The 13,752-nt window shown below is 44.5% G+C and overlaps 1 protein-coding gene across 7 annotated transcripts in view; it reads left to right on the forward strand.

Annotated features, from left to right (window-relative positions):
- The window catches only part of LOC137437817 (ubiquitin-associated protein 2-like), a 124,759-nt gene extending 111,722 nt beyond the window's left edge, over positions 1–13,037 (forward strand). For 5 of the 7 annotated variants that reach the window (XM_068132487.2, XM_078766492.1, XM_068132472.2 and 2 more), the window contains 5 exons: positions 36–238; positions 4,571–4,655; positions 11,340–11,407; positions 11,532–11,708; positions 12,364–13,037. In XM_068132487.2, the coding sequence (XP_067988588.2) occupies positions 36–238; positions 4,571–4,655; positions 11,340–11,407; positions 11,532–11,708; positions 12,364–12,447 (617 nt within the window). In that variant the 3' untranslated portion in view covers positions 12,448–13,037. The remainder of the gene's footprint in view (positions 1–35; positions 239–4,570; positions 4,656–11,339; positions 11,408–11,531; positions 11,709–12,363) is intronic. The other 2 variants (XM_078766507.1, XM_068132496.2) reach the window with 1 other exon arrangement.
- Positions 13,038–13,752: the final 715 nt, after the last annotated feature.

Below are 13,752 nucleotides of genomic sequence, written 5' to 3' on the forward strand. Positions count from 1 at the left end.
TGCGCTCCATATATGCTCCCTTTCTTGTCTTTTAGGAGAGAGCTCAAAGTTTGGGCGTGCTGATGCTCCGTCCCCAGCTCCTCCACTGTCACTGCCCGGTTCTCAGGCGGCCACACAGACGCCTCCGCCTGGCGCTCCTCCGGGGGCCTTTTTGCCCCCTGGATACAGCTACGCGAGTTTGCCCTACTATAGCCTTCCAGGAATGCCAACGCCATTCCACTACGCGCCAGTCTTTCCGGTAGGTCTCTTGAAAATATAGCTGCCTGTTATTTTTCTTTGCGTCACTTCCCTCTGTCGATCGCTCGTTTCCATTGCTCTGAGGCATTCGTCAGTAAGATTCCGTTGCTTGATCCACATCTCACTATCATTTCAGCATTGGGAGGGAGGAGGGGTGGGGGAGTGTGATAAATACCCTCGCCAGAGGAGAAGGCATTTCTTTTGAGTCTGTTTGTTTGTTTGTTACTTGACAAAGAAAATGTTTGACAGTATGTTGATCGTGTGTGTGTGTGTGTGTGTGTGTGTGTGTGTGTGTGTGTGTGTGTGTGTGTGTGTGTGTGTGTGTGTGTGTGTGTGTGTGTGTGTGTGTGTGTGTGTGTGTGTGTGTGTGTGTGTGTGTCTCTCTGTGTGTGTGTGTGTGTGTGTGTCTCTGTGTGCGTGTGTGTGTCTCTGTGTGCGTGTGTGTCTCTCTGTGTGCGTGTGTGTCTCTCTGTGTGCGTGTGTGTCTCTCTGTGTGCGTGTGTGTCTCTCTGTGTGCGTGTGTGTCTCTCTGTGTGCGTGTGCGTGTGTCTCTCTGTGTGCGTGTGTGTCTCTCTGTGTGTGTCTCTCTCTGTGTGTGTCTCTCTCTGTGTGTGTCTCTCTCTGTGTGTGTCTCTCTCTGTGTGTGTCTCTCTCTGTGTGTGTCTCTCTCTGTGTGTGTCTCTCTCTGTGTGTGTCTCTCTCTGTGTGTGTCTCTCTCTGTGTGTGTCTCTCTCTGTGTGTGTCTCTCTCTGTGTGTGTCTCTCTCTGTGTGTGTCTCTCTCTGTGTGTGTCTCTCTCTGTGTGTGTCTCTCTCTGTGTGTGTCTCTCTCTGTGTGTGTCTCTCTCTGTGTGTGTCTCTCTCTGTGTGTGTCTCTCTCTGTGTGTGTCTCTCTCTGTGTGTGTCTCTCTCTGTGTGTGTCTCTCTCTGTGTGTGTCTCTCTCTGTGTGTGTCTCTCTCTGTGTGTGTCTCTCTCTGTGTGTGTCTCTCTCTGTGTGTGTCTCTCTCTGTGTGTGTCTCTCTCTGTGTGTGTCTCTCTCTGTGTGTGTCTCTCTCTGTGTGTGTCTCTCTCTGTGTGTGTCTCTCTCTGTGTGTGTCTCTCTCTGTGTGTGTCTCTCTCTGTGTGTGTCTCTCTCTGTGTGTGTCTCTCTCTGTGTGTGTCTCTCTCTGTGTGTGTCTCTCTCTGTGTGTGTCTCTCTCTGTGTGTGTCTCTCTCTGTGTGTGTCTCTCTCTGTGTGTGTCTCTCTCTGTGTGTGTCTCTCTCTGTGTGTGTCTCTCTCTGTGTGTGTCTCTCTCTGCGTGTGTCTCTCTCTGCGTGTGTCTCTCTCTGCGTGTGTCTCTCTCTGCGTGTCTCTCTCTCTCTGTGCGTGTCTCTCTCTCTCTGTGCGTGTCTCTCTCTCTGTGCGTGTCTCTCTCTCTGTGCGTGTCTCTCTCTCTGTGCGTGTCTCTCTCTCTGTGCGTGTCTCTCTCTCTGTGCGTGTCTCTCTCTCTGTGCGTGTCTCTCTCTCTGTGCGTGTGTCTCTCTCTGTGCGTGTGTGTCTCTCTCTGTGCGTGTGTCTCTCTCTCTGTGCGTGTGTCTCTCTCTCTGTGCGTGTGTCTCTCTCTCTGTGCGTGTGTCTCTCTCTCTGTGCGTGTGTCTGTCTCTCTGTGCGTGTGTCTCTCTCTCTCTGTGCGTGTGTCTCTCTCTCTCTGTGCGTGTGTCTCTCTCTCTCTGTGCGTGTGTCTCTCTCTCTCTGTGCGTGTGTCTCTCTCTCTCTGTGCGTGTGTCTCTCTCTCTCTGTGCGTGTGTCTCTCTCTCTCTGTGCGTGTGTCTCTCTCTCTCTGTGCGTGTGTCTCTCTCTCTCTCTGTGCGTGTGTCTCTTTCTCTCTGTGCGTGTGTCTCTCTCTCTCTGTGCGTGTGTCTCTCTCTCTCTGTGCGTGTGTCTCTCTCGCTCTGTGCGTGTGTGTCTCTCGCTCTGTGCGTGTGTGTCTCTGTGTGCCAATTTCGAAAATCCTCAATTTTCATCTGATTGACTTGAAATTTAAATAGGATTAACATAGCGAACTAAATTCAACCACCACCTATTTTTGAGATCAACATAGGCCAAAAGGTCAACATTGGCCAAAGGTCAACCACTTTTTTTCCAATTGCCAAAATCCTCAATTTTCATCTGATTGACTTGAAATTTGAATAGGGATTTACACATCAGTTAACTGATGACTATTTTGAGATCAGTGTTGGCCAAAAGGTCAACATCGGCCAGATTTCTAAAATTGTCAATTTTAAACCGATTATTATCTTAAATTTTGAAGACGATTTGCATATCAGGTCACTGAATTCAACCACTAATTATTTTTGAGGTCAAAAGGATGCTCTACTGAGTGCCATTCTACTTTTTTCTGTTTTGCGAAGTGTCAGTGATTTTTCATTTGTGTGTTTGTCTGTCCGCTCACTTATACTTGCCTACAGGTCACAATTTTAAACCGATATTCACGAAACTTTACCAAATGATAGAGTTCGTGGTCCGACAAAATCCTATATATTTTTGGGGTCAAAAGGCCAACATCAGCCAAAGGTCAACCTTTTTTCAAATTTCTAAAATCCTCAATTTTCATCCGATTGACTTGAAATTTGAATAGGATGTACATATCGGCAAACTGAATTCAACCACCAACTATTTTTGAGATCAACATTGGCCAAAAGGTCAACCACTTTTTTTCAAATTCCTAAAATCCTCAATTTTCATCCGATTGACTTGAAATTTGAATTGGATTTTCATGTCAGCTAACTGAATTCAGCCACCAACCATTTGTGAGATCAACATAGGCGAAAAGGTTAACATAGGCCGGATTTCAAAAATTGTCAATTTTCATCTGATTAACTTAAAATTTGAAGAGGAATTTGCATATCAGGTCACATAATTCAACCACCAATTATTTTTGGGGTCAAAAGGATTCTCTACTGAGTGCCATTCCACTTTGTTCTCTTTTGCCAAGTGTCGCTCTGAGTGATTTTTCATTGGTTTTATGTCTGTTTGGTTTTATGTCCGTTTGGTTTTATGTCTGTTTGTCCGCATAGAATAAATATGATTTTCTCTATAACCATGGGTTCAATTGACAGGAAATTTTCACCATAGGTGCAACTCCACCTGTATAATTTTTTTTACGATAATTATGACGTCATATGTCACGTGGTATGGGCACTATCTTGGAAAAATTGAAAAACGTTGCACCTCTATGTCTCCGAAAGCGCTGCATAGAAACAATTGAGACATGGCTCATTGTAAAGAACTCTCCATGGGGAATAACATGTGTTAATGATGATGGCATGGGTGCCTCCATTATGACATCATAATTCGACAAGTACAAAACTTCATCTAATCAAGATGAAATTTGTTGAGCGTCATATAGGGACAAATTGGTGGAGGAAAAAAAGAATGATGACATCATCGGTCATGTGTTGTTGTTTTTATTATTATTTTTTGTATGCAGAGTTGAGGCTTGTGCAATCTCCCCCTGCCATATATGTTCGGCCACCATATTTGTTTTAACAAAAACCACTAAAAACACATCCTGGCGAGGTCTGCATTCTCTGATTGCTCTTTCTTGTTCTATTTGCATTTAAGTGGAGATGTACCAGCGCAGGATGGGGCAGTATTTGGAAAACTTGAAACATTAAGGAATAAAGTCGATGTGTAATATCAGCAATAACTCATTGCAGTGAAACACGGTCATTTACAAAGAAAATGGAGATCACCATCAAAATAGAAGCCAACAGAAGTTTATGCCGTCTTGGTCACAAAAAAAAAAGGAAACGGTCACTTGCAACCTTGAGGACCAGGAAGAAACAGAATAAAAACCACCTTTAGAGGCCATTTTTCCCCGCAAAGCGGGGGTTGGCCTTTTTCGGGAACCGTGGTTGTTGTTGTTTTTCGGTCCCCTTTTTGAAGCAATGTTTTACGGCCGGATGCCCTTCCTGACGCCAACCCTTTTTGCCACCTTTAACGACAAACAGGGAGTTACCAGTGAAATGGTACTCAATTAGCTGACCTCGGAAGGATGACAGGCTGAGTCAACCCCCCTGGCGTTAATTCAGCAATCGACCGGGATTCGAACCCAGGATCCTTGGATCCTAAGCCGGCACCCTAGCCGCTAGCCCAACACCAAGGAAGAAACAGAATGAAACAAAATATTAAGTGAAGACATGGAATAGAAAAATTGACCGTTTTTGATAGGCATTCAACCTGCAGTGGACTGGCATAAAGTAGTCATTGTAGTTGAGCCTTCTATTTTAACAAGGCTGTAGTTTAGCATGATCATTTGGTGGAGCCAATCTATTTTGCTGTCTGCCTGCAGGTACCTGCGGCATCAAAGCAGCCGGTGGCTTCTACCTCCTTCCAGCCAGCTCCTCCAACAGCATATCAGCACAACTACACAGGCGGTAAGGATGAGCTCATTTGGTCTCATGACCGTTTAATTTCCATCGTAACTACACTTTCTCCTTGCCCGGTGTTCTCTTCACTTGTTACTTGACCACTGACGTTTTGACTTCTCTCACGTGCCTGCTGACCTGCACCAACATGATTTGTTTCGCCTCCTTTGTATCTCCAGTGTCATTTGCTGTTTTCACTCCAGAATGCCAAATGCACCTGCACTCGTGACAAACTTGACTCTGTACTGAGTGTCATGTCGAGTGGCCCAATCACGTGTCATACTCTCGCTCAATCCAAAGGAGGTTCCTGTCTTGAACAGAAGTGCTCTTGTGAGTGACAGTTGTTCATCAGTTCATCAGAGTTCATCAGACAGTTGTTCACACGGCCATCTTTGATTTTGACGTACAGTCCTTTTAAAAGCATGAAATATTGGATGATAGAACGATATAGCAGTGAAGAAAAATGACTGAAGCGATACTGAAGATTTTGTTTTGCCATACGAGTTTTCATTTTAAATTTTTTATTTTGATATTGTCGCGTTCCTGGCGATTAAAATCTTTACCAGGAAACAGATTAGCCGAGCAAACTTTAACTCTGGACGTTCATCAAATATGGCAGAGTTCATGCACGTGGGGAGGGGGGGGGGGGGGGGGGGGGAGGAGGAGGAGGAGTAGGAGGAGGATGCTGAAAATCACTTGCCTCATAGATCCCGCCGGCAGTCTTCAACCTGCAAAAAGTAACTCGAACCGAGGCGGATTTAAAATGTACAAAAATAAACGCCGGCTTTATTAGACGGAAGGCCGGTAATACAAAATGAAACGCGCGATAATAAATAATGTCCTAAATTGGGATGTCCCCCATACCAGACTTACGAACGCTGGGGAAAATAAATGTGTAATTATTATTTCGTGCACTTATCTCAAATGGTTGAAGTATCCTGTCAGGAACAGTGTCGGCCCCAAACTCGTCGTCCGGACGCGGCTCCGTGCTTAGCGGGAAGTAGGCCTCAGTCCGCCTCGTTCGCGCGCTGCTAGGTCTCACCGGACGTCTCGCTCACCCCGGCCTCATGGTGTTCCAGCGGCATGCCGCCCTCGTGAACACAAGGGAGGAGAATCGTCAGCGCACAGCCGTCCACCGCCACTCAGAACGCGAGCAGGCACAAGATCAGGAGAACAGCAGAAGACCAGAGCGCAAGAACTACCATGGAGCAAGAGCGAGAAAATGCCGGTCAGACGTGGTTTTTACGTCAGGTCCTGACGTCCTTGGTGCCTCTCCTCCAATCCCTGCCGGCCAACCCCACAGGCTTAGCTCTCCACCAATGGCCGCGTCGCTTCTCACTCATGCCATCAGTCGGTGGCCAATCAGCGTGTCGCTTCTCCCTCTACCAATCGGCGGCCTTCGTCCTGCCTCGTGTCTTCCTATTGGTCAACTCCCGCCCAATGGGGTTCTTCTGGGCGTGGCTCTCGGCCTGCCTGTGCTATGTGTGTTGCTATACAAGTTGGTGATGTAGCTGGCCACGGTTCCATCGGCAGTGCTCCAAACTGGCTTCTGGTGAGTTTTATTATTATTTATGTTGTAGTTAATGGGCCTTTCTCACTAGTGTCTATGGTGCAGTGCCAAAAGGGACAAAGGATAGATCACAAGGTCTCGCGAACAGGGGAATTAACATAATCCCTACACTAGTTAACATGCCCCATTCCTCGTAACAGGGCCAAATATACAAGCTTAATCCGACATCCGGGCTAAACAGGTGGAGAGGCTAAACAAGGAGGGAGGAGAGGAGAGAAGGGAGAGAGGGCTAGGTGAGGGTTAGTGTATTGCACAAAAATGTAAGTCAATAAAAAAATGGGGAGGTAAAAACAAAAAGGGAGTTCTGTCTACCCTGTCTGTCCTTTTCAAAAAGGGAGCTTTGCAAGCTTCCCATGTGCCATGGCTTGCAAAAGCAGCCTGAATAGCGTTCACCAAGTGGTGGTTAATCGTATTCAAAAATGGTGTTGTAACACACCCAAACTTTCCCCCGCCTTGTGACTAATTAATTAAGATCCCTCGTGAAGTGGCTTAAGCACTCCAGGGAACGGCTGGCTTGGCAAGATATAGCAAGCTGATTGCTTCTGGTTGAAATTGTCATGGAATTTGAAAAACAGATCGCAGGTGCAGTGGTGTGACAGTGACACCCTATCCCATGGAGGTATGAATTAAGTTAAAAATTATGTTAAACAAGCATTCTGAGTATTGCGCTGCAATACATATCCCCTACCAAAGATCAAAGTGCCATAACGTTGTCAAAAATGATCGAATATGCAAACTTATGCACGGTTGATGCTGGTTTTCAAACTTGATCTGCGTTATGCTGAGACATGTGTGTACACAATTTTGTTGAAGTCAGCCAATGTTTGGTGCAGTTATCATACGAAAAACCAAACTGTGACAGACGAACAGACGGATCTAATTAAATATGCAAATGTATGCACGGTTGATGCTGGTTTTCAAACTTGATCTGAGTTATGCTGAGACACGTGTGTACAATTTTTTTTTGAAATCAGCCAATGTTTGGTGGAGTTATCGCACGAAAATCAGCCAATGTTGTGATTGTCAGCTCTTACATGAGCCTCGATGTTGTATACAAAAAAAAAAAAAAAAAAAAAAGTGTGACAGACGAACCTCATTAAATATGCAAATTTATGCACGGTTGAATGTGGGCGCGGATGATGTGAGACCGGGTTATCCTGACCGGGTTATCCTGACCGGGTTATCCTGACCGGGTTATCCTGACCGGGTTATCCTGACCGGGTTATCCTGACCGGGTTATCCTGACCGGGTTATCCGCGGACCGTGGAAGCTAGGTTACTTCTGACGCGTACTGTGTATACGGCTAAGAGGGCAGAGTATCAGATACATATTTAAAGAAGTATTCACGCAGATTATACGCACAGAAGCATATGGTAAAGTGACACTCCAACCTCCCTAGATGTATTGTTGATTTATTGGTAAACTATGTGAATTCAATGTATTCTTGCCTGATATGAAGAATTGTGTCAATGGAAACAAAATTCAGTGAAAACGTTTTTGACTTGATGCTTATTCTAGGAAAGCATTTTAAAGAACAGTCCACGATTACAGCATATTGTACACAAGGAATATTAACAGCTTTGACTTACCACACTCCAAATTATAGTCTGGAAAACTGTTGGGGAAATTACCAAGGGTTATTTACCTACAGGTTCTGAATCGTTCCCAATCACTAATTACCTCAGGACAGGCTCACCTGTGATTCGCACTCGGGACTTCGATTTATACACCTCGCAGACAGGTCAGCAGAAGCACGAGAAAATACGTTGTTTTTCAAGATCAATGATCGATGTGTATATATATGTTGCTCGGTTTGGCTCCACCCCTCCTGAAAGAGCGCGCTCTGTCACGCTTTTGACGTTCGCGAGACGAGACTGAGGGCGCGCGTTGCGGCTTGAGGAGAACTCTAGAATAAACAAAGTGCCATAACTTTGTCAAAAATGATCGAATATGCAAATTTATGCACGGTTGATGCTGGTTTTCAAACTTGATCTGAGGTATGCTGAGACACGTGTGTCACGCCTCGCCTCGTTGATAAGCCCGCAAGGTCGCTCCGTGCAGCGGCCTGCACGTATTGCACTGTGTGAATTATATAAATTATTACCAACTCAGGTCTGAGGTACTGGCGATTCAAGAGATATCCATTTTTTTTTCTTTTTCGTTTAATTAACGATATCTGCCAAACCACGTGCCCTATCGCAAATTCCAAAATGTCATTTTAGTGGACTGACGTGCTGAACAGATCTGTGAAGTTTCCCCTCGATTGGATCAAAAATGAGGGAAGAGCTCGGTTTTAAAGGTTCATGCTTAAAAACGTCATAACTCTGAAACCATGTGACGCATGATGTCATGCTCGCTGACTTTTTTGTTCGTCATGGGTATGCGATTCTGACTGCAAAGATTGGCCTCGATCTGTTCAGCCGTTGCAGAGAAAAAGGGGTTTTTGTGTTTTCACGAAAAACAATATGGCGGCCCAATCACGTGACATGTGACGTCATAATTACCATTAAAATATTCTACAGACCGAGTCTGACGGTGAAAATTTGATCTCAATCGGTCCAATTATTGCAGAGAAATTGGTTTTTAAAGGAAATTAAAACTTAAAATGGCACTGAGTTAAGGATCATCAGAATTCCCAAAGTTCAAAGTGCCATAACTTTGTGAAGAATGATCGAAACGTCGTGAGGTTCGAACTTGATCTGTAACTTATCATGAGGAAACCATGTGCCAAGTTTGAAATTATTAGCATTAAGCGTTTAGAAAAAAAGTCCGGAAAACTGTTCTTTGCGTGACTGACGGACGGAGGGACGGCGTGCAAACCTATGGTCCCCTCCGGTGTACACCGGTAGGGGACTAATAAAAAACTAACCCCACAAGGAGAATGACAGCCTTGCTTAAATAAATGCATATGTACACTTGGTTATAAAAAGCGCTAGAAATGGTAAATTTTGTCTCATTTCACTCCAGATTTGGACATTTATTTAGTCTACAGGATCCAATCCTCAGATCCAGATTTTGATGATATGCTTCAATTATGTAATGATAATTATCGATCGTGTTTCCAAGGCAAGGCACGTTTGAATAGGCCGAAACAAAATGGCGGCTTAAGAACCCAGCGTGTGGCAGTGTACTGACCAAGATGGCGGGCCGCCATATTGGTAAGGCTTTTTTGTCTTTTTCTTATGAGCACCTCGTTAATTATTTCAAAAAGGGTGTTATAACACCCAAACACCCAGTTTTCATCATTGCAATCTGTTGGAGGTCCAGGTGTATGCATGCAAAGTTTGGGGCTGCTAGGTTTAAAGGTTTTGGAGTTATGGAGGAGACGGACAGATGGACGGACACTGCCTTTTATTATTACATAAACATATACACATTCATACACACATGCACTTATACACGCATTCACCCGCATACACACACATGCACACACATGCTAAGAAGTACCTACACTTGGGGTACTTTTTTATTCTTTGGTGAAGTGAGTTTTTAAATACAAAATTGTCGTAGAGTTGACTGATGGCAAGTGGAGCAGTGCGAGATGAGGAACAGCCAGGCTCACTAGTGCATATGATGGTTGTACTTTCCTGCAGTAAACATAACCGCTGGCCAAATTAGCTATTGTATTTAAAGTGTGGTTCCATTCTGAGGTGTAGGATCTCTACATCGACAATCATAGTCCCATGATGTGGTGTTTCTTCATTTGGTTGAAATCTTGCTCCAGCAAGCCACAGTGACGTCAATAAATTGCTGCTTTGGAGTGTGAGGCTTGTGACTAGTGTCTTGTGTGACGCTTGTGATTAGTGTCTTGTGTGAGGCTTGTGACTGGTGTCCTGTGTGAGGCTTGTGACTGGTGTCTTGTGTGAGGCTTGTGACTGGTGTCTTGTGTGAGGCTTGTGACTGGTGTCTTGTGTGAGGCTTGTGACTGGTGTCTTGTGTGAGGCTTGTGACTGGTGTCTTGTGTGACGCTTGTGACTAGTGTCTTGTGTGAAGCTTGTGACTAGTGTCTTGTGTGAAGCTTGTGATTAGTGTCTTGTGTGAGGCTTGTGATTAGTGTCTTGTGTGAGGCTTGTGATTGGTGTCTTGTGTGAAGCTTGTGACTGGTGTCTTGTGTGACGCTTGTGACTGGTGTCTTGTGTGACGCTTGTGACTAGTGTCTTGTGTGAAGCTTGTGATTAGTGTCTTGTGTGAGGCTTGTGACTCGTGTCTTGTGTGAGGCTTGTGACTCGTGTCTTGTGTGAGGCTCATGACTGGTGTCTTGTGTGAAGCTTGTGACTGGTGTCTTGTGTGACGCTTGTGATTAGTGTCTTGTGTGACGCTTGTGATTAGTGTCTTGTGTGAGGCTTGTGGCCAGTGTCTTGTGTGAAGCTTGACTGGTGTCTTATGTGAGGCTTGTGACTGGTGTCTTGTGTGAGGCTTGTGACTGGTGTCTTGTGTGAGGCTTGTGACTGGTGTCTTGTGTGAGGCTTGTGACTGGTGTCTTGTGTGAAGCTTGTGACTGGTGTCTTGTGTGAAGCTTGTGACTGGTGTCTTGTGTGAAGCTTGTGACTGGTGTCTTGTGTGAAGCTTGTGACTGGTGTCTTGTGTGAAGCTTGTGACTGGTGTCTTGTGTGAAGCTTGTGACTGGTGTCTTGTGTGAAGCTTGTGACTTGTCTTGTGTGAAGCTTGTGACTTGTCTTGTGTGAAGCTTGTGACTTGTCTTGTGTGAAGCTTGTGACTTGTGTGAAGCTTGTGACTGGTGTCTTGTGTGAAGCTTGTGACTTGTTTTCCTTCACTGGTCGGCCACTGTCCTGGCCTTTTTTTTTTTCTTTTTTTTTCTTCCCAATCCCAAATGACCATACCTCCCTCCTCCCCATCAGTCAAGTTCCTGGGAAGACAGGGCCTGGGACTACCAAGGGTGGGGTGACAAACAACTACCATTTTGACTGTTTATGGCCGCCACTGTTTTGTGCCCTTTTTAAAATATATTTTTTGACAGTGATGTAATGTTCTTCTCTTCCTGTCTTGTTCCCACCTTTGCCTTACCCACCCCCTGCCCCCACCCCCCACCCCCCACACCTTTCCAAAAAAAAAAATGAAAAAAAAAAAAAATGTACCCTCCACCCCCTTCCCACTATTGTCAGGTGTCTCTGTAGCATCTAGTAACACTGGAGTTCCTGACATTTCTGGCTCTGTATACAGTAAAAGCCAAGTAAGTATGCACTGCATCAAAAATATTATCCCTTGTGCGTTTTTGTTCGCATTTCACATTGTTGTTGATAATATCTAATATACTTTCTCAACCACCTCCCCCCCCTCCCCCCTCCCCTCCAAAGGCATTTGACAAACAAGCGTTCCATGGAGGAACACCACCTCCATTCAATTTGCCTCCTGCATTGGCTGGAGGGTCGGGAGCTCTAACTCCAAACCCCACGGCCACTTTTCCTCCGGGTCCCCAATACATGCAGATCCTTCCCCAACCACAGATGCACGCAGCTCACCTCGACAGCCAGGTGGGAGTTCCTGGGAAGACAAGGCCTGGGAGAGTGGGACCTGGGAGCCAAATATCTTTTGAAAGTAGGATGTTTCTTTATTTTTAACTCAACTGGACTATGTCCAGCTGAGTTTTTGTCGACACCCTGTGTCTGTCGTCTGTAAACAATTCGACGTCTACGCTCTAAAAGTCACAAATATTGATTAAATTTGATGAAACTTGTTATGCAGCATCTTTAAGACATAAATTAGTTTGGGATTGCATTTGGGCGTTGCATGCTCAAAAATGGGCACGGCAGGGTGGCCATATTGAAAAATCAATTTTTGTCAATCTGGTACTTCCTAATGTAGCTAGAAGGCTGAAACTTTGTGTGTAGACAGTATGTAACAAACCTCAACACATATATTACGGGTTTTGACGATGTCCGAAAAATGACCTCGTCGTGACCAAGAATTTGACTGTGACTCAATTTTTTCTAGTTTCCTGTTTAAACATGAGATACCTTCAACGTTACTGTACCTCTTTAGCACATATAAACTATATATAGTTTGTGGTTCTATTATGCATATTCTAACCATATTGATATAGACCAGTTGAGTTCAGGTTCCCTGGAACCTCTAGTTTTTATTGCTTGTCCCAAAACTCACCCAATTCTTCTCCCTTGCCTTTTACAGGTGAGCTCCAGCCAGCGAGCTCTTGGGCAGAAACCACAGCCAGGAAAAGGTTTTGGCAACCCTGGATACTGGCCTGCAAACTAGATGTTTCCTCTTTTCCACCTTTTTCTTCCCCTGTTGCCTGTTCGACCATTTCCTCTCCCAACTGTCCGCTGTGTTCACCCCTGTCTTTTTCCCTTCTCTTCTATTCCTGCCACCCCCTTCCTTTTTCCCTCTTTTTTCCCCTTATGTTCTCCATATCACATTCACACTTTTCAAATTCTTGAATAAACTTCCCTGTCTGCTCATCATTGTTGTGCCTCTCTGCTTTCCCTGCATGGTAGGAAAGGGATGTGTGAGGGTGGGTGTTTTGAGATTGCTGTGGTGCATCAACCAACTGGTACGTCTCCTCCAGACTATCAGCAACTTTCATTCGTTGCATTGTTTATGGTGGTGTACCTCGGCTTCACCTGCTCACCAACACTTATTTTTGCATCTTTGCAGAGATGCTTGCTATTATAACTCTTAACAGTTCTGGAAATTTGGTTCATGCTGTGGATTCCGAATAATTCCAGTCTGTGAATTGCGCTCTGCTTCCTCCATTTTAACCTGAGTGACTAAAACTAAATAATGCAAATGTTTAACTAATTTTTCAGTCTGAAATTGTAAATACCTCTGAATAAAACTTTGATTATTATCAAAGCAATTCTGCACTAAAGTTATACTTTTTTTTTTCTTTTTTCTTTGCATGTCAGATGTACCCATACATACATACATACGTACGTACCAACACTATATTTATACGATTCTAAAACGCAAGTATAACGTTTAACAAAATGATTTTTGGTGCGGTGCGCCTTACAATCGAGAGTAAAGTCGAGAGCTTAGAGAGGCATGCACCTTGTCTGGAAGAAGAGAACATGTCGATACCCACGTGTTCAAAAATAATGATGCTTAATTGCGGAAGAGTGGTGCACCACTCGTCGAGCTCGTGCTTTTCCGACCCTTATATTTACGCTTGTTATTTCGTTCCATTTTAATGGACTTCAGTTTGCCAAATGTGAATCGAAGAGTCCATTATTCTGCATGTCATCACCCATGTGATCCGAATGAGGATGCTCATGCAGAAGAGGAGCGATTCTTAGCTCGTGCCATTGACGGAACAGATGATTCTCTTTTGTTGGAGGAGCAGGAGGATGATGTAGCAGCCAATGATTAGGACAGTAGTGAGGGTAGCATTGTGGCACACAGATAATGATTTAAAGTTTTTATTTTTTTTTCTGAATTTTTTTTTATCCAATAATTTCTCAGTTGGACTTTGTGTGAATTTTAAATAAAGGTGTGCCTTGCCTTTGTAACTATCGTTTTGTTTATTTTTCTAAAATATTGACATGTGCCATCTGATGTAAA

Source organism: Myxine glutinosa, chromosome 1 (genome assembly GCF_964187855.1).
Source record: "Myxine glutinosa chromosome 1, kmMyxGlut1.1, whole genome shotgun sequence".
Lineage (NCBI taxonomy): Eukaryota > Metazoa > Chordata > Myxini > Myxiniformes > Myxinidae > Myxine > Myxine glutinosa.